The sequence below is a fragment of the Xiphophorus maculatus genome, chromosome 18, assembly GCF_002775205.1.
Source record: "Xiphophorus maculatus strain JP 163 A chromosome 18, X_maculatus-5.0-male, whole genome shotgun sequence".
Lineage (NCBI taxonomy): Eukaryota > Metazoa > Chordata > Actinopteri > Cyprinodontiformes > Poeciliidae > Xiphophorus > Xiphophorus maculatus.
The window spans coordinates 25,662,445-25,681,982 of record NC_036460.1 but is presented as its reverse complement, the minus strand read 5'-3'; the positions used below and the strand labels follow the sequence as shown (position 1 = coordinate 25,681,982).

Sequence of the window (19,538 nt, the reverse complement as noted above, 5' to 3'; positions counted from 1 at the left end):
AGAAGAAGAACACACCACTCACAATATGGCAGACGCCCGGACGGCCTGTGTTTTATCTGCTGTTATCAAATGCCTGTGGGTGGCAGCAGAGTGCTGTAGGAAGTTAAGGTAACTACGTCAGATAGACTAAAGAAGAAAAAAAAATGCCTGGCTGAAATTTGATTGGTCTGTCTGATAATTCGATTGACCAATAGTTATACAAATGATTCTCCATTCGTCCAGTTACATTCGTCGTGGGCGGGACATGGCGCTGCAAAATGAAGTCGCATGAGTCTAAATGTAACTGTTGTTTTGTGTGGCGGTTTTCTGGATTGTTGATCTGTTTTTGAGATGTTGATGAGACATTTCTTTGCCAAAGTCAAAGTCCAGCTTTGATTTGAGAATCTCACCGGTGGACTTGGCTTCTTGAAAGGATATCAAGCTATCAGAGGACATTAGCCAGCGACGTTAGCTAAGCTAACTGGCCAGACTGAAACATGCCGAATTTTTGCGCGGCTCCAAACTGCACACGGAAGAGTACACAGTCCGACTTGGCATTTTTTCGGTTTCCTCGAGACCCTGAGAGGTAAAGGAACATAAAACGCATCGCACACAAAGACGATCTTAAAGTATTTCTAAAAGTCCCGCTAACTTTACAAGAGTTCTTTGTTTTGTGTACGTTGAGCTCATGTTCATGAAAATTCATGTTTTACCTACGACCACATCCTCTTAGAGGGAGATTTAAACTTTAGACATTAAAATACCCGTCTGTCTAATTACACAAGTAATACATATTAAATATCATTTATTCAGTCCTTGGGTAGATTTTATCCCGAATATTAATATTTTCTTTTTGCTTTTACTTGAGTAAAACCATGTTGAAGAAATCCCACTACTTTTTAAGTACTCTGGTCGTTTTTTTTTTTAATGTAAAAAATTCTATACTTTTTGCAAATTAAAATCCCCCCAAGTTGCATTTAAAATGTAAATATAAAAGTTTAATGGTGATATTGTTACAGAGGTGAACCATTAGATAGGAATAATTCACAAACAACAGACTTGAACAAATAAATGGAGTGAAAAATGGATTGATGAGTGGATTTTGAAAATGGAACAGGAAATGCAACCTAGTTATACATATTCTTCCTGATGTTCTGTTTTAAAACTTATTTAGCACTTAAATAAAATTCCTAAACCCTTATTGGTTTAAAAATACTACAGCATGGAACTTCAGACTTAGCATCTATGTTAGGGGAAGGAAGAACTAATTCTACTTTAGAAACGATCCGAAATTAGACTCATCTGCTAAAACATTTACCCAAAACATACACATATGCATTTACATATAATTGTACAGTTTCCTACTATAAAATGGCATTTTATTATAAACATTGGAGAGGTCAAGTTTCCACTGGAGGAGAAAAATTAAGAGAACATTTTTAGTAGTCTGAAAGATGAATATTAAAAAACATATTATAAACACTTTTACTTAGGAGAGTATGACTACATTATCGAAACTTAAAGTAAAATGTCATGTTTTAGAAACCTACCGCTTGTTTTTGTTTCTAGATGCAGAATCTGGGTGGAGAATTGCCGCAGGGCGGATCTCGAAGCCAAAACAGCCGACCAGTTGAATAAGCACTACAGATTATGCGCCAAACACTTTGACCCTGCCATGGTGTGCAAAACTGTGAGTGTCGACGCCATCTGTGTTTTAGCACTTGCGTGACAAATCTACATGTGTATAATTCTGTATTTATACAGTCTTATTTGATTGTTTTTCATTTCAGAGCCCCTATAGGACGGTCTTAAAGGACACGGCCATCCCAACCATTTTTGATTTGACGAGCCATCTGAAAAACCCTTACACCAGGCATCGGAAGCAGATAAAAGAACTTGTAAGGAAAAAATAAATCTTGTTTAATAATTCAGCTAACTTGATTTTTTTCTTTTTTTCTTTTGAGTTAATCCCAGTTTATTAATTTTCCCTAGACTGATGAAGATATACAGAGGATTAAAGAGAGACGATGTAAGTATTTGGGGAACTTTTTATAGGTACTTTTGTGTCAATTTATTTACGCATGAAACAATTGACTGGTGACTAGAATTGATTACTTTGACGGTTAATGGAATAAGTAAAATGGGACCTTCTGTTGATTTTTCATTTAACCTCTTAAGCCTTTTTTATAAGATATTAGAAATACATCAAGTTGCTAATAAACAAATGTAATTCATTTTTAAATGGGGGGATAATAATTTGTCTCAAATGTAACAACATAGTTTTTTTTTTTTTTTATTGTGTGCTTGATTATTTGCAGCAAAGGATCAAGCAGCTAAAAAAAAAATACTTTTAACATCAACATGTGAAAAGCTCAGCCCTTTCTACTTGGTATCAGTACAATGTAGGGCTGCTCTGTCAACTCATTGTTTTTTGATTAACCAATTCATAACTGGATAGCAAAAAGGTTCTTGATAGAAGTTTTTTGAGTTCTACATATTTACAGAAAAAGATTTTTAAACACCTTGTATGCAAGATGTCTATATTTTTATATAGCTTTGGCTTAATCACTGCTCTGCATTTTTCTTTCAGGAAATTGCCCTTTTTGTGAGTCTGTATATTCCAGTTAACGATTAATTGATTACAAAATTAGTTGACAATTATGTCAAGAATCGATAAATCTCAAACAATCTGATTGACCATTTCAGCTCTAGTGACTGGGAAGGCAGAAACCACAAAATCCCTTGTTTTCCAACGTTTACTGCTCTAGCTTAGAACTTTCAGAATAAGTAACAAAGACCCTCTTCAGGGTGGAAGTTGTTACTGGAATAAGGATCAAAGTTAGCAACTCTTCCATCTCAGAGGGGTTTTAAATCAACCAGTAGGTGGATGTAGAGGAGGTTTAAGAAGCAATTAAAAATATAAGTCTAATTTTAGGACATGTTGAGACACGTTTGCTCCATCAGGCTGCTTTAAAGTGAGATTAGGAGATAACAGGAAGGCTGCATTGAGTACTGCAAAGGAATTCTGCTTTATCTCTTTAAAACTTAATTTAGAGATTTTGCCGAGAGTATGGCTAACATAAGATATTAAAGACAATTTCATATTAAATTAGAAGTTAAGTTTAAAGGCAAAAACATTTTGTGGCAACCAAAGTTATTAATTTTGGTTGTCACTAAACCTGAAACTGATTGGTGCGTCTCCATTGAATGATTTGTTTATCTAAAACAACCTGTGTTCCTTATGTCTCTATCCTCAGTGGCTTCTGCTGAGCAGACCATCAAAAAAGAGGATCTGTCAAACATGGTTGACAACGAGCCTCAGCTCTCGGCCGATGAGAAAGAGTACCGGGATTATTTGAGGTCTTTGTTTGAGATTCTGTTCATGCTGGCAAAACAAGCAATCCCTTTGACCACCGGCAGAGTATCCGAAGAAGAACTCAAGTCCAACAACTTCCAGGCCGTCATAGATTACTGCATGAATGCCGGAGACGAGGCTCTGAGGAAGAGATTTGAGGTGACTGCGGTGAACAGCGAGTACCTCAGCACTGCGCAGCTGAACCAGCTCCTCGACGTTTGCGAGAACACGGTGAGGGAGGAGATGCTCATGGAGGTGAGGGAGAGTCGTTTCTACTCCCTGGTGACGGGCGACCTGGTCGAATTCGCCAACAGCAAACACTTGCCCGTGTTCCTCCGCTTCGTCAACCAGCAGAACGTCCTCAGAGAGGAGTTCGTGGACTTCCTCCCGTTCGTGGACGGAGACGAGGCGGCGCTGGTGGAAAGCCTGGAGGCTCTCCTGGTGGACCGCTGGGGACTCAGCATGGAGGACTGTCGCGGTCAGGCCCACAAGGCCACCGGGACCTCCACCACTAAGATGAAGGCCGTCGCCGTACTGCTGATGGAGAAGTACCCTCTCGCGCTGCACATGCCTTGCTCGCATTTGGCGCTGAACATCCACCTCGCCAACAACCTACCTTTCCCCAACGTGCAGATCGTCATGGAGAATCTGAGGAGGATTACGTCCTTCTTTAAAACCCCACACACTCAGGATGAGCTGGAGAAGGCCATCTCCATTCAGTTCCAGAAGAACGAGGAGAAAAGAAATGCTCTCAAAAAGATGTGCTCCTCCGGATGGACGGAGCAACACAACATCTTTGACGTGTTGCTGGATATATTACCTTCACTCCTGCTGTGCATGGATAGCATTCGGGACAATGCCGGCAGAAAGTTTTCCAGTAGCGTCACTGCGGATGCGTATTCCATCGGAGAAAGCATCGCGGACTTTGAGGTGATTGTCACCATCGTCATCTTGAAGAACGTTTTGACGTTCACCAGAGCCTTCGGGAGAAACCTTCAGGGGGAAACGCTCGACGTGTTCTCCGCCGCAAGCAGCCTAACGGCGGTGCTGTACTCTCTCAATGAGGTCAACGACAACATCGACGTGTACCACGAGTTCTGGTACAGCGAGGCCGTCAGCTTGGCCGCCCTCATGCAGATCCCCGTGTCCGTCCCGAGGCTCTTCCTCCGGAAGCAGCGGGCGGCCGACCTCGGCGAGATCCAGGCCGAGACCTACTTCAAGGAGTACGTGACCGTACCCGTGATCCGCGGCATCATGCAGGAGGTGGAGGACATGTTCTGTGACAACAACCTCCGAGCTCTCAAGTGCCTGTCGCTGGTTCCGGCCGTCATGGGCCACATGAAGTTCAACACCACGGAGGAGAACTTCGCCGAGGTCTACAGCGGCGACCTCCCGAACCCGGACACGCTTCCCGCCGAGCTCCACTGCTGGAGAATCAAATGGAAGCACAGAGGGAAAGAGGTGCGCTTGCCCACCACCATCCACGAGACCCTGCAGCTGCCGGACGTCAAGTTCTTCCCCAACGTGGACGCCTTCCTCAAGGTGCTGTCCACCATGCCGGTGCTCAAAGTCGAGAAAGGCACGGGCGACGCCGCCACCGAGCGGCTGCAGGCGTACGTCGGCAGCGTGCCTGCGAAGCATTTAAACAAAAGTCTCGCGATGCTCCACATCAACACCCACGTCAAGCACGACCTGGATGTCATGGTGGACAAATACTGCCGGCTGTACCCCGAGGATGACCCCGAGGCTGAGGCCGAGGACGTTGGCGATGACGTCATTGTGACCAAAGTGATCTGAAGCTTTGGGTCGGATTCTCACTTGTTGTCTTTGAGTAAAATACCAGTTTTAACTGCAAAAAAAAAGAAAAAAAAAAAGTAGAATATTATCTTATTACTGCATCTGAAATAATTTTGTCATCTTAACGCCACGCAGTCGGTTGTTTTAACAGACATGGTGGTACTTAGCCCGCTAGCTGTAGCTACACAAGAGTTACTATAAAAGAGTTAAAGGTGGTGGTGACTTTACTACAATGGAGCATTAGGGCCACGCTACGAGAACTAAGATAATAAAATTAGAATAAAGTTGTGAGAATTAAGTAATATTACAAGTTGTACAATAATAAAATCAAAAATAATACAAGAATAAAGTCGTATATTGACTCTAGGTTGTAAAATGATCATTTTCTTAATACTGTGACGCTGTATAACTTATCGTGACCCTACAACTTTACGCTCAATTCTATTATTCTCTTAATTCAACTTTATTCTTTTCAGTATAACTATTCTTGTCATATTGTAACTATATTCTTGTAATTTCTGACTTTATTTTATTTAATTTTTTTAGTATGGCCCAAATACTCCATTGTACTTTATAACTTCTTCACCAGAAACATTTTCGCACAAACAATTAAATCTTTCTTGGAAGTCTGAGAGACGTTGGTCAATAAACGAAACAACGCAGCTTCAGCTGGTCAGCAGAGTGACGGTGGTCTGTGTTAAAGTTCGCTCTGAAATTCAAACAAATGCGAAGTGGATGTTTGTTTTTTTTAATCAGTTTATGTAGCTTACAATTTTGAGAGACTTTTAACTAAAAATGACAGAAAATGTGTGATGTGTAAATATTCAGTGTTTCTCCAACAGACTGTTGACTTCTCGTACGCGATGACGCCGTAATAAAATGAATCAAATCTTTTGGGGGGTTTTATTATCTTTTTTATTATTACTAACCTTTTGATATTTGTGACTTTTGTAATTGATCTGATAACTTCTGTGGGGTTTTTTCTAAATCAAATGACATGATGCAGGCAGATCACTCTTTTTTTTGTTTTTTTTAAGAAAAAGGCTCTTCTCCTGGACACCAAATGGGAGCAGCAGCACAAGTTTGGTAAAATCTGTCTCCTACTGAGTTTCTTTATTCTGGTTTTCAATAGTGTTGGAAGTCCGTCTGTACTATGTTCATGTATCGTGTTATGCCAGGATATGTCTAAACAAAATGTGATATTTGGGGTTTTTTCTACTTGTGCTTTGAACATGATTTTGTTTTTGTATATTTTTTGAGAGAAATGTTTAATTAGTTTCAATTAAACGCCCTGTAAAGAACATAAAATGTGTTCCTTTTTTTTTTTTTTGTCCATGTTTAGGTTATTAATCCATGTTTTTTAGTCCTGCAGAAATATTTAAGTTGCACATTAAAATAATCTGTTAAAGCAGGTTTGTTAGTTGCACAGTTATGTCGACATTAAACTTTCCCAGCTACAATCAAGTCCCAAATAGCTCGAATTAACTCACAAACATGAACCAACATAGTTCAATACACAAAGTTGTTAATGTAATTAAATTGTTAGATATAGAAAAAAAATGAACAATGTTTTAAATAGAAATGTGGACAAGCAACTTCTAGCAGAGGTCATATTGTCAGTCCTTCATAAGCTTAAGTGGCAGCATCAGAGTTGCTGAGTCACACAAACCTAAAAAAGATCAAAGTAATCACACCAGCAGTACGACATTACAAACTATCTTAAATATTTCTCAGTATATTAGAATATAATTTAAAGCTGGATGTTATTCAATTAAAAAAAAAAAAAAGGAAAAATCAAACCAAAAAGATGTTTTCAAGTTTTTATTTTCTGTTAATTTGGATGATTATGGACGTCAATTGTACCTGAATAAATAAATAAATAAATTACCAATAACATATTTTTCATACATTTGCCTTCTGAAAAAAGTTTCTCCACGCGCATATATGCTCTCAATACTTAAGCTCCGTCAATTTCTGGGGAAAAAAAAATCTAAAACTTTCCAGGTTTCTGAATTTACTTTAGATTTTCATCTTCACAAAGTTTCAAGAATTTCAATGACCCGTGGAAGGATTTTCTAATATCTTGTAACTGTGTGATTGTAGGCTGTAGATTAAATCCGCTTTGTTTCACTGATTCTTTTCTGACACAACTACAAGCTTTTCATGTTTGTTTGTTTTTTGTCTCAATAATACTAAAATTTAGATTGTATTAAAATCGTTTATCGATAACATATTAAGCGGTGCTATTTAAATGTGGTGAAATTTGGAAAGTCCTTGAATTTTATGTTAACCGAGGTGTGACACGTTTCACATTTTCATTTACTACCTTTTCATTTGTAACTTAATATACCGACATGCGCCTCTTCCTGTGCTGTGTCGTCTGTAAGCATTTATTTATGCTAATTTAGTTTTATCCCCCTTTTTGAATGTCGTAACAATGGCAGCAGGAGGGTTAACTGTATCTCCTCCCTCTCCGCGCTGGACGGACGCAGACGGAGTTCAGGTGATGTTTCGCCGTACAACCACGCAGGGCATCGCACAAATGTGGGGTGGGGTCGCTTTGATGCGCAACCAGACGGCGACGCTCACTCCACGGTTAGCCCCAAAGTCTTAAACTTCACCGAGACCGAGCAGAGGGAGGCGACCTGTTCCAGGGGAGCTGCAGAATTGGGAGACTTTTGCGTCGAACGTCGCGCGTTTTAAAAAAAAAATACAAAAATTATTTACCTCCCTCCTCTCTGCGCGTTTGTCCACGGATAGAGCCTTTTCCTCCCCTTGCCCATCTTCTCCAGTCGGCTTCCTCTTCAGGTTGAGCGTCATGGCCTGGCCGTGCATCACGCGCGCTTGCTGCATCAACCGCTTTTGGACCGAGCTGGACAAGGCGGACATCGCGGTGCCTTTGGTTTTCACCAAATACTCGGATGTGGCCGACGTGCAGCACCTGCCCCACCACCCGCAGCCCAGGCAGAAGCAGGCCGCGGCCATTGCCATAGAAACCCAGCCGCATCCGGAGGAGCGAGAGGCCGCCAAGGCGCCGCCCGCGGCGGGGGGTGCCGCAGCGGCCAAAGGCGGCGCGTCCGCTGCGTCCGTCATGCGCCAAGACTTCAAGGCGTGGAGAGTGCGCCCCGAGCCCAGCTGCAAGCCCCGGAACGAGTATCAGCCGCCGCCGGCGCCGTTCAGCAACGAGACTCAGTACCAGAAGGATTACAAGCCCTGGCCCATACCGAGGAAGCACGACCACCCGTGGATCCCCAAGCCCAGTCCCACCGCCGGCTCCAAGCTGGAGCACGCGGCGGCGGCGGCAGCTGGCGAGAGCGAGAGCGGCGTGGAGAAGAGCGAAATCGAGGAGAAGATTCAAGAGAAGGAGTCAAAGGAGGCGGCGAGGAGGGAGAAGTCCGCGGAGAGGAAAGCGGCAGAGAAGACGGAGGGACCCGCGGAGGTGAGCGCAGAGCAGCGGAGAGGCAGAGCCGCAGCGGACGCTCTCAACAGACAGATAAAGGAGGTCATGTCGACTTCTAGCAGCTACAGGTAAGAGTGTGAGGGTAAACCGGGACAAAGCTGGGGCTTATATCCTGTAACCCTTTCACGCATGATGAGATTTTTGCATTATCTATGGGCATAAAACATATTCCACTTGGTGTACAGCAAGTCTTTAGACTATATGTGGGGAAAATCCGAGCATCTCGAAAGAAACCATGCAGAATTTACTTTGGGCCCACCTCCAGTTATGCCCACACAGCTTGATATAACAGTCAATGCGTCGACAGTAAATCAACCGACAGGATGGGTTTCGCTTAATTAACACAGCAGTCACTTCACAAATGTGATCTAATAAATAACAGTATATTCTAAAAATTAGTTTTTGCAAAGTGATCCCGTATACAGGAAGCAAACAAAGAGTTAAAATCACCACATGGGACGGTCCTTTATTTCCTGAATCATTGAAGTAAAAATTGAATTAGTACAGCTTTTTCTTTTAGCCGTTGACTCAGCATGAAGTGGAGGTGTGCGATACTTCATATTGTGGTATCGATTCCATAGCAATTAAATACAACGATACCGGCCCTGATACTTTTTATTCAAGTTTGATACAAACTTTCTACCGTTTTGTTGTTGTTATTCCTTTAAAATGTCTTGTTAAAACCTTAGTCTGAATTTGGAAGAAAGTGTCTGCAAAACACTTTAATAGCATATTAACACAATAAAGAGAAATAACAGAAAAACAAAACATATTTGTGTGCATCTAAAAAATGTATAATTTGAGAAACAAAATCTTACTTACGTAGAGTTGAGACACTAGAATACCAAAAATAAAATAAAATTTCAAGAGGGAATTTGAAACTCACCATGAGAGTATCCATCTGATGCTGATATCAACTTGGTATTGATATGTTATGCTAAAGTAGATCATTAGTTTTTAGGAAGCGGCCAACCTGTTACGTTCGCCATCAACTGCCAAGAACAGCGATTACTTGCTGATTTATTGACAATTTCTTTTAAAGGTATGCCTGAAATGAAGCAGCAGAAATAATGAAATTTGCTCTGAAGTATGACTGATAAAATAGCTAATAATGTTTTCCTTATTATATGTGCAACTGGTATGTTTGTCAACTTGTACTTTGTGAATTCAAGTACTTTTAACCTAAGCAGCCACAAACTGTACTTAAACCTGTGTGGCAAAGACATGTTTATTGATTGTAAACTATAAACTATAATTAAAATAAGTTCAGTATCAGAAAAAAATACATTTAGCTTCAATGTCTCTGCTTTCTGTGCATCCAAATCCTTTTTTTGGACATGTTCTACAGCTGCTGTCACTGTCTTGCTAATTATTTTTTGCTGAAATATTAACTCTGCTTCCCTTCCTGCAGGACTTTGTGTTATGCACGGCTTTTCTGGACACTAACTGAAACTTGCACAATTAAGTAATTCTGCTAATAATATGCTGCGACAGACTGGCGACCTGTCCAGGGTGAACCCTGCCTCTCGCCCGAAACGTTCGCTGGTGATAGACACCAGCACCTCCCGGCTCCACTAGGGACAAGGGTGTTAGAAAATGGATGTATGGATGCTAATATTATGTTTTTTGAGATCAAAACCACATAACTTACGGTCTAATGGCAAAACGGCCGCGATATTATCTCCTGTTGAAGTCTTTTCAAGACCACTTCAACTCCATTATTGGTGAAAATGTCTCTTGTAGACCGTGATGCATGATTTTCACTTTAATGGATACTTGATTATTTTCATTTTACTGCCAACATAAAATAAAAAAAATTAAAAAACATAATCAGAATTTTTGTAATTTTTAAAATACTTGTTAGTGATTTATTTATTTTTCTTAACCTGTGAGGATCTCCTACAGAAGGATGTGTTTAGATACATGTTTTGTGATCTTTACTCTAGCTTGCCAGTAGGGGGCAGTGTACGGCACAACCTCACAAGACTGACTCAGAAGAAAACGGCTTTAGTGTAGCTTTCCATTGTAGTGAACAGTGGGGTCAAACAGTAGATTTTCTTTAACTTTAACACTAAAGATAGAGCCTCATGCCTCACTGTTTGGGCTGGTGTCGAAGATCTTTTTTTAAATTTTTTAAATAAAAAGATCTTTTCATGGAGCTCATGAAAAGATATTCGGTGTTTCAATGTCTCCTATTTCAGTCTAACCAGAAAGCAAGTGATACTGCAACAGATAAGGGTTTCATCATTGATTCCGCCACCGCCTTACACTTCCCGGGATTACTACCTAATCAATGCTCTTGACCCCGAGAGAATGAGGTTAGCAAAAGGGTCTGAAGGCAACCGAGTGTGTGTGAACATTTTCTGCAGAAAAGCACCCATCAGTCTTTTGACCAACATCAATTTTCAGTTTCCTTTAAAGTTCGATTTTAACTGAGCCGGACCAATTTTCTTTCAGACGGACTACAAGGAGTATAAACTGATCGGTGTTGGTTTTGTTAAGTGTAACAAAGTTTGACTAGAAAGGGAAAAAAAAGTTTAAAAATGTTTTTAATTATACAACATGCTGTTTACCAAATGAAAAAGTAGGATTTTTCATCTTAAATGCATTACATGAACAGGGAAAATGCAATATGATTCTAGTGGACTGTCGAATCATCAATCAGAACCTGCCAAAGGAAATCAATGCTATCGATTAGTTTGACATAAAAACAAGTTGAGCCAAACAAAAGATGATTAGTATATTAAAAAAAGCCATCATCTGATGACGCCTAACTCACTTTCGTGAGGAAAACTTTTGATTCCAGACGTAAAGTTCTACAGTTTTGCCTCAGTAATTACTGATCCCAATTTGCTTGACTTGTCAGTCTTTGGGGAATACAGGAAAAAAGATGCTGTCCTAACTGTCCACAGGTCTACACTTGTGCATTTTCCATCCAGTTAACCCAGAGAAATTAGATTACGCAGATTTCAAACTAGAACTCGAAACGTCAAGTTCTGACTTTAGTCCAAAGAGACCGTTTCTAAGCAGAAATGAAAAACCAAGTCATTAAGGGAAAAGCAGGCAGAGATAAATAGAAAAAATCTAATAACAGGTCATTTCTTTTTGTAAATGGACAACAATTAGCATTGAGTTGCAGTTAAACATTAGTTAAATGTTTAGTATCTCTCATAAATCTACTCGACGATGAGGAGGCACTTTTTACCAATTCATGACGGAGTTCCTTTCGTCGATTGGCTCGTTTTTCCACGTCCCATCTGCTCCGTTTTCGGAAGCGCCTTTATAAAAGTCGATTTTGCTGTTCTTCCTAGGACCGAGTTTAAGGCGTACAAGGATGTGAAACCAGTGAAGCCGATCAAAGCTCCCTCCCAGTATAAACCACCCGGAGAGGAGACCAGCCTGGAAACCAGCTACAGTGCCACATACAAAGGGGAGCAGGTGAAGGCCCAGCCGACTGACAACAAGCTGCTGGAGCGCCGGAGGATACGCAGCCTGTACAGCGAGCCGGGCAAGGAGCCAGCCAAGGTGAGGCACCCCCAAACCTGCAAAATCGAACCACCAGTCCTCCAAGTAGCCAGATTTGCTCACATTAAAGTCTTTTCCAAAAGAAAATATGTTCATGCTTTGACCTAATGACAGGTTGACAAAAGCCTTAACAATCAAATTCGCCAAGCAACAAAGCCGAAAAATGTGCCTTCGTAGCAATTCATAAACTCTTAACCATACAAAGAACCAACAATTGTTGCTATTCAAGGCTTCAGAGTAGCTAAAACAAAAGGTGAAGCAGTAAATCAAACAACGACAATTCAGTTTAACTACAAAAACACAAACCATGCTTTGGATTACAATCCCATTGCTTTCCGTACGTATCTCCACCTTTGGTAAAAATACGAAAAATGTCCTAAAACTGGATTTATATTTGACAACATTTTCTAAATATCACATTGAATCTACCCTTGAAATCTGACTGCCTGCTCCCACTAGAACCACTTTATTTGTAGCATACATAGATTATCTTTCAGACTAAACGACACAATTTCCGCCAATTGTGGCGTGCTGTCCATCGTAAAATAACACCTCAGGGAATTTAGATCAAATTAACATTTTTGTGTTCCACTCTCCTACTGTCCATAACCCTGACTGGCTACTCCAAGAAAAAGGTTCGCGACACTCCCCTGTTGACGATCCCATAAAGAAAAATGTAACTGAAGTATACTTCATTAGTTAAATTTGATTAGTGTTCATTTGTAGCCCTCGACTTCCTCTTTCCAAATGGAAACGACACAGAGGACTATTTCTCTCAGCAGCTCTTCAAAACACTAAAGACCAGAGAGCACTCTTTCGTTGGTCAAATCTTTCTAAGTCAGAAATTGTCTATGAGAAGAATTGTATTATTTGCAGTCAGAGCGCAAACACTTGGAACCTTGTTTGACTTCATTAAATGATGAACTATTTGAAAATTCCTGGAAATGTTTCATAAAAATTTTTTGTCTTGTGCCAGAAAAAAAAAATCTGAAATTCAACATCTGTCATGTTCCAAACCTACATCCTGTAAGGTTAACTTCAAAATGGACTACACGTAAAAAGCTTATAATGTGAGATCTTTTAAAATAAACGTACTGAAAATAAAGAGTATTAAATAAAGTATTAAATTAATTATTAAATAAAGTGTAAAATATGGATTATGTTATTTTAAGATAAGTGGAATGGTGTTGTATATAAGTTTTTCTCCCTATATCACACTCACTGATGTGCAATGCAGTGCAAAAGTCTTGAGTTATCCCTCATTTCTTTACATCTCATGTCAAAGGAGTCAGATTAGAGCTGATGAGGAAAAATGAGGGGAAACAACAGCCAAATAAAATCAAAAGACCTTCAGAAACACACACACACCCGCACACACACATGCAGACAGTGACTGATACCACTTTAAAATATACCAAAAAAAAGTCTTGCTCTTTCAATCAACTGAAAAAGAGGGGTCGATTCAAAACTCTTGCACAGCACGCATGAAACTGGTTTCATCCTGTGTGTAACGCTGGTTTGTTCACTTGGCCGCTCCCTCTCTCGTTCTCCTAGGGCCTCTCAGAGACGGAGAGCAGCTCTGCTCTCCACCTGCTGTAGTCAGGTGTGTTCTCTGTTTCTTCCAGACAAGCATGGAGACTGACCCCCGGGTTGATCAGACGAATGCAGACATGCATTCTGCTCACGCACATTCTCACGCCCTGAATGCATCCCGGCCTTAGCGAGCCTCAGACACATTTAACCACCAGTCCGCTGGAGAACCCTCAGACACACACTCACTCTGCGCCCACCTCTCAGGCTGCCACGCCCAGGCCGCCTCTGTAGACCCGACGGGACGTGAAACATTTGTTGAAGGAGGTTTAGCATAAATGACTTGCAGATGTTCAGTGAGTAACAGATAAGAATAAGAGCAAGAGGGTCTTAGCGCTGTCAATCACTCACATGTAAGCGCTGCTCATGATTGCCGGTTTGCTGCAGCTGTGCTAATGGCGGAGGAACAACTTACTGTTACAGGAAAGCTGTTTATCTGCTCTCCTCCGTGGCTATGCTAACTACCTTGCACAGTCGCGGCAGACTCTACTGTGAGGCAGGAGCTGTAGCATAGCACAGCTAAGACCCTAGCTGTGCTATGTGGCAATCAGAGCCAGACTTTCCTCCTGGCTCTGATTGGCCAGGAGGAGAGTCCCTTAGCTCTCACTTAGCTGCAGATAGCAGTAGATCCACATCTGTCTCATACTATGCAGTGACAGATTTAAGTTATGAAATGGCAACAGTTTGGACAAATGGGTAAAATTGTATTTATTTTTTGTCAGTTACCTACTGCAGCATTAAGCAAACATAAAACCCCTGCTGAATTTAGCATTTTTTCTTATTTCCTATTGTAGATATTACAGTAGGAACAGATTATTGCTGTTGAGCTTTTTATAGAGAAAGCGATCTGCAGTCGGCTGATTAGCAGCTTTGTTGCCTGTACTTTGCACCAGCCTCTGTTTATTCACACAAATACAAACGTCATTATTACCACCAGGTGCAGCCTTCCAGAAGACATCTGTCCATTTAGACCATTTACCATTTAGATTTTTAAGTTTACTTTTTCAAACAAAAGTTGAGCATGTTTTGCAACTTTTTTTTTGCTTTATACGAGATCATTTGTAGTAGCTGGAAGGTCTTCCACTATGCTGTTTTTTAATTTTGACTAAGGAGCAGAACTACGCTTAGTGGCTCGCTTTCAGCAGCTCTCTGCTCTCATCGTTTCAAAGTCTGTATTTGAAGCAATTGCAAGCTTGCTTGTCAGGTCTCTACATGTTGCCACCGCTAACAGTGTCTGTACTAAAGTATTTCATCCTTAAAGCCATAAGACTAACATTAAATTTCTGATGTGTTGTTCAATTAAAAACAGTTTTTTTAAAGAGACTGCATGAACCACCATTATGTAGGAAGAAAGGCACAAACACATTTGTGCTTTTTCCTTTCTAACTGCACTTACCACGTTTATATACATCACCTATGCTGTAAGGAGGCATTATTTTAAGAGGAAGGGTAAAAAAAAAGGTATGTATTGCATGCAAAAATGTGAATTTTACTCTAATTATAGTCACGTTTAAGGCACATTTTGAACAATGTGCTCAGTGTTTGGTTTTTTTTATATTTAGGAAGAAGAATAAAATGTCTTTTTTCCCCCCCAAAAAATAATTTTTAAATGTAAAGCTAAAGCCAGCAGCTGAATATCTTGCTGTACTCAAAGTTTCACTTAGTAACTTACATGCAGACATGTCTGTGGTATCATGTTATCTTAGAATAAAAGGCTGATGGTAGATGGCTACAAGAAAAATCTCTGAAAAGTTTTCAACCAAAGGGGCTAAGACTAGGAGCATGGTGTTTCTACCAGTGTTTTGCTATTGTTTAATAAGTAAAATATGGGTTTTTTTTCTGTTTAAGTAAAATTAAATCAACAATCAAAATTTTAAAATAAGAGTAGATGTCAATATTTCAATACTTTTTAAAAATAAAGAACTAAATATCTTACAGAGTTTTTCTTCCCTTTTTTACTTGTTATTTGGTAAAAGCCTTATAGTGATTTGTTTTTTGCAGTATGCTAATATCACATTGAAAAATTTGGAAAGATTACAACTTTAATTTGAGTACATTTATTCCATTAGGGAACAAATATAGTAAAAACCGAGTCACAAAAAATGGTCCAGTTCTTTTATCGGCCAATATTTCCTGGCAACAGCACAGGAAACAACACAAACTTTAAAGCACTGAGAGAATCCATTGTCCACCTTTAACCATCATACTAAGCTAAGAAAAACAGCAGCTGGCTTTAGCTTCGGTTTATAACTCAGACATCATCCGCTACGTTCAGACAGCAGGCAAATTCAACCCAAATCGGATATTTTTCTTTGCAAATATCAGCCCAACTACGATGTTTTCCCACCCTTAAAAAATCTAATTTTCATATTCTATAGTTTTTAAAGTCTCTGCGGACTGAACGGCCATGTCGTATTTTATACGGTTTTCATGTCATTGATGTGAGGCCTGCTTCATGATTCCGCGCCAGACGAAGCCAGACGCGGCAAATCCAGAAGTGAACAATGGCTGAGACAATGAAGGGCTGAGACGTCTTTCATTGTGAAATCATGAAAGACGTCTGTGTCAGTGAGGCGCATCACATGGCAAGCCCACCACTACACCGACTACGCATTCAAACAGATTTCTCTACAGAAGCTGGGCCTTCTTTCAATTGAGTTCCAGTCACATGACCTTGTGACAATATTTCCAGCTGCCATAGCTTAGCAACTTCAAAATTGATCAACAGACCCATTATCATTTTCATAAATAGTGTCTGCGATTTTTTTTTTTTTTTGTGCGTTTGGGGTCGTGAACTGTTCACACAGAAAGTCTGATTGCAGACACACTACTCGATAATATGAAATGACCACAAAAAAAAAAAATCGGAACTGAGGATCAAGACCTGCCGTGTGAACGTAGCCATTCTTTTTTTTTTTTTTTCAGACTAAAGGTCAGTGCTGTGAGCTATATCCTCTTTTTTTTTTTTTTTTTTAAACCCATCTTCTCTTTTCCAGGTGGACAAACCAACGTCTCGCACCAAACCAAAAAAGGCGCCAACAACAACGACCGGGAAGATGGTGAAAAAATCTAAGGAGAAGCAGATTGCTGGTTCCCAGTTGGCCAAGAAGAAACCGTCTGCGAAGACACCCGAAGCCATGCCAGAGGGAACGGTGACGAAGAAGAGCAAAGAGATCAGCAACAGACTGGCCGAGGCCAAACATTAGGAAGGGGTCAACTCGTACGCTTTTTAGGTGTGTGACGACATCGCAGAGAAAATAATTCTCTGCCTCTTTCGTTCATCTCCTCACCTGTTGCCAGGTTTACACGTAGGATCACGTTTGAATGACGTCGAGCTTTTAGGATAATGCGAATAATTTCACTCTAACCCGTATGTGAACGTGTGAGTGTTTGTGACTCCTTTGTATTCCGGCGCACAGAACCGCTTTTCTATTATTGAGCACATAATTTGCACATATGAGTTCCACTTGACATTAAACTAAAAAAACAAACAAAAAGAGACATAAGAGTGCTTGTACAGTGTTGTGACAAAAGCCCAGAGCTAGCCCTCGTTACTTTAAAATTTTGCCTTAAAACAGTCCCGACTTTTGCGTAGGTTTCAAGCCATATTTCTCCAGACTTTTCAAGGATCTCCTTGTTGGACCTCACCTTTTTCAGTAGTCCTTTTCTTGAGTGCCACTTTTTTATTAAATTCTTAGTCTTTTATTTTACTTGTACATGCTTTAGTTTAATTTTCAAAATGCAAAAAAAATCCCAGATTTTGCTAGCATAAAGCTGTATTCCGGTGAACGTAGCTAAAGAAAGAGAAACAAAATGATTTGCCTCAGTTATTTTTGTTCCACTGGCTGGTACTTATTAACACAATACAGGCTAATTGCCTAACTTGGGGAACTATTTTATGCTTACATGATCTGAGGGTCAGTTTGAAAACAAACAGTGACGTATAGGGCGTATCATAAAATGTAAGTGAAAAAGTAGTCACTGATGAAAAAGATGGATACAAAGTCTGGAGAACGTTTGCTCAAACCTGCTTTAAAGAACTCAAGAAAGTTTTGTGCAATGCTAATGAAATCTAAAGCTGCTGTCTTACTGTTTCTTATCCTGTCATGTATGTTTGCAAGTTACCTTTAACCTATTTTCTTTTTTTTAACCATGATTGACTGACCATCTTGGGTTGAAAGTCTGACGCTCGTTACTCGCCAAACGAGTGCCTCTAAGTAGCCTAATAATTCAAGGCCAAATTAATCAAAAACAGATTAAACTCCGAGCATCCGGCATGTAAAAACCAATTCATCTTCATCGGCGCAGACAGAGCGTCTGCATGTCATAGCCTGAGATGAAATATAATTTAGATAACAACGTATTAGATCATTTTGATGCGTTCAAAAATTATGGGACAGGCTCTTTGCTGGAGATGTGTGCTACAGTATCAGATGCACAGAAAGATGAACTTTATGTACTCAAATATATTCATATATTTATGCAGCTTTAAAATGCAAGGCATATACGCAACAGTGTGACGAGGATATAATGAAATGAGGGATGGCTCAAGACTTTTACACAGCACTGACATATGTCTAGTAGGGCTTTTGTTTCTTCTCCCTGAATCTCTCTAAGTTAAGTACTGACATAATTGTATTAAAAAAAAACTATGTCAAGGAGATCCTTTTTTCACGTGAGTATTTTTATTTTTGCGAAATGCTCTGTTTTTTCTGGTTCCCTACTTACAGTGCCTCCGCTGTTTGGTCCTGGTTTTTATTTCATTGTTCCGGGTGATGTCTGGCGTAATCCGATTGGTTGTTGGGGAAATTCAATTAACTGTAATGTATTTGCTACAGCTTGCATGCAAGACCTTTCTTTTGGTTGAGTGGCAGACTGTACGCGGTCACAGTTGCACTCGAGCTTGTAAATGGAGCCTTTAAAGATAAATGTATAGGTGAGATACCTTTTTCAAGTATAATGCATGAGTAGAAATAGATTCTGTTCACAACAAGACATACATTTAACTAGTAATCTCATGGATTAGTGGCTGGTACTGCTGTAAAATAACCACACCAGCATTTATGGTTTCACTCTGAAAAATGTTTCTTTCGATCTAAATGCAAACAGGTTCCTTTGATTGGTTTCTGCAAAAAAAACTCTATATTTTGTGGCGTTGGCTGCCACACACTCCTCTAAGTTGTGATTACAGAGTTGAGCTCATTTAGGAAAAAGAAAAACAATCACTGTCTTTGTTGAACGGGCCGATCTCTCCAGGTGTTTAAGGGCAAGGAATGGGCCAGGACTTCAAGCTCAGCTCTTTGAAATGCTGCTGAAAGTTTCTGCTTCTCTGTGTGAGCGTGTGTGATTTGGAAAGCTTGTTTCTGTGTCTGATCTCCTTCAAGCCTGCCGCCCGCTAAGATCACAACCACCAGAAGTGCTGCTCTGCACTCTTAACACCTTGGTGCTACCTCTCTCATCCTTCACGTCGTGGGGTTTGGACCGCTGCAGCTTCGGACCAGATGGAAGTGACGATGTCATACGGGCTGCAGATGTGTTGTGATTATTATTATTTTTTTCTTTCTTTCTTTTTGTGCTTGTATCCTCAGCTTGCTCTGAATGAATTGAATTAAAATAATGGTGCAGACTCCAGTTTTGTGACTTGTTAAGTTATTGCTCGTGCGTAAATGTGACATAAAGAAAAATTCAGACGTGGGTTAACATAAGACAAAAAAATAGAGCGTGGTCACTTTATTGTTTTCATTTATACATACAAATACAAAAAAAAAACATTTGTATAATAAAAATGTTTAGAATCTGTATGAAAATGTACTTTATCTTAATCATGTAAAG

The 19,538-nt window shown here is 40.1% G+C and overlaps 2 protein-coding genes across 3 annotated transcripts; both read left to right on the top strand.

The window, feature by feature from the left end:
* Window positions 1-217: 217 nt before the first annotated feature.
* LOC102225093 (52 kDa repressor of the inhibitor of the protein kinase-like) lies at window positions 218-6,434 on the top strand. Its single transcript, XM_005800963.2, has 5 exons — window positions 218-565; window positions 1,549-1,669; window positions 1,770-1,877; window positions 1,972-2,008; window positions 3,237-6,434. The coding sequence occupies exons 1-5, from the start codon at window positions 477-479 to the stop codon at window positions 5,129-5,131; spliced, it is 2,250 nt and encodes a 749-aa protein (XP_005801020.1). The 5' UTR covers window positions 218-476; the 3' UTR covers window positions 5,132-6,434.
* Window positions 6,435-7,389: 955 nt separating this feature from the next.
* LOC102230979 (microtubule-associated protein 6 homolog) lies at window positions 7,390-19,337 on the top strand. Of its 2 annotated transcripts, XM_023351315.1 has the most exons (4): window positions 7,390-8,659; window positions 11,903-12,116; window positions 13,671-13,719; window positions 16,703-16,786. In XM_023351315.1, the coding sequence occupies exons 1-3, from the start codon at window positions 7,950-7,952 to the stop codon at window positions 13,713-13,715; spliced, it is 969 nt and encodes a 322-aa protein (XP_023207083.1). In that variant the 5' UTR covers window positions 7,390-7,949; the 3' UTR covers window positions 13,716-13,719; window positions 16,703-16,786. The 2 variants fall into 2 exon arrangements, with proteins under 2 accessions (XP_023207083.1, XP_005800959.1); XM_005800902.2 differs by lacking the exon at window positions 13,671-13,719 and having other exon boundaries at window positions 7,427-8,659; window positions 16,703-19,337.
* The last annotated feature ends 201 nt before the right edge of the window (window positions 19,338-19,538 follow it).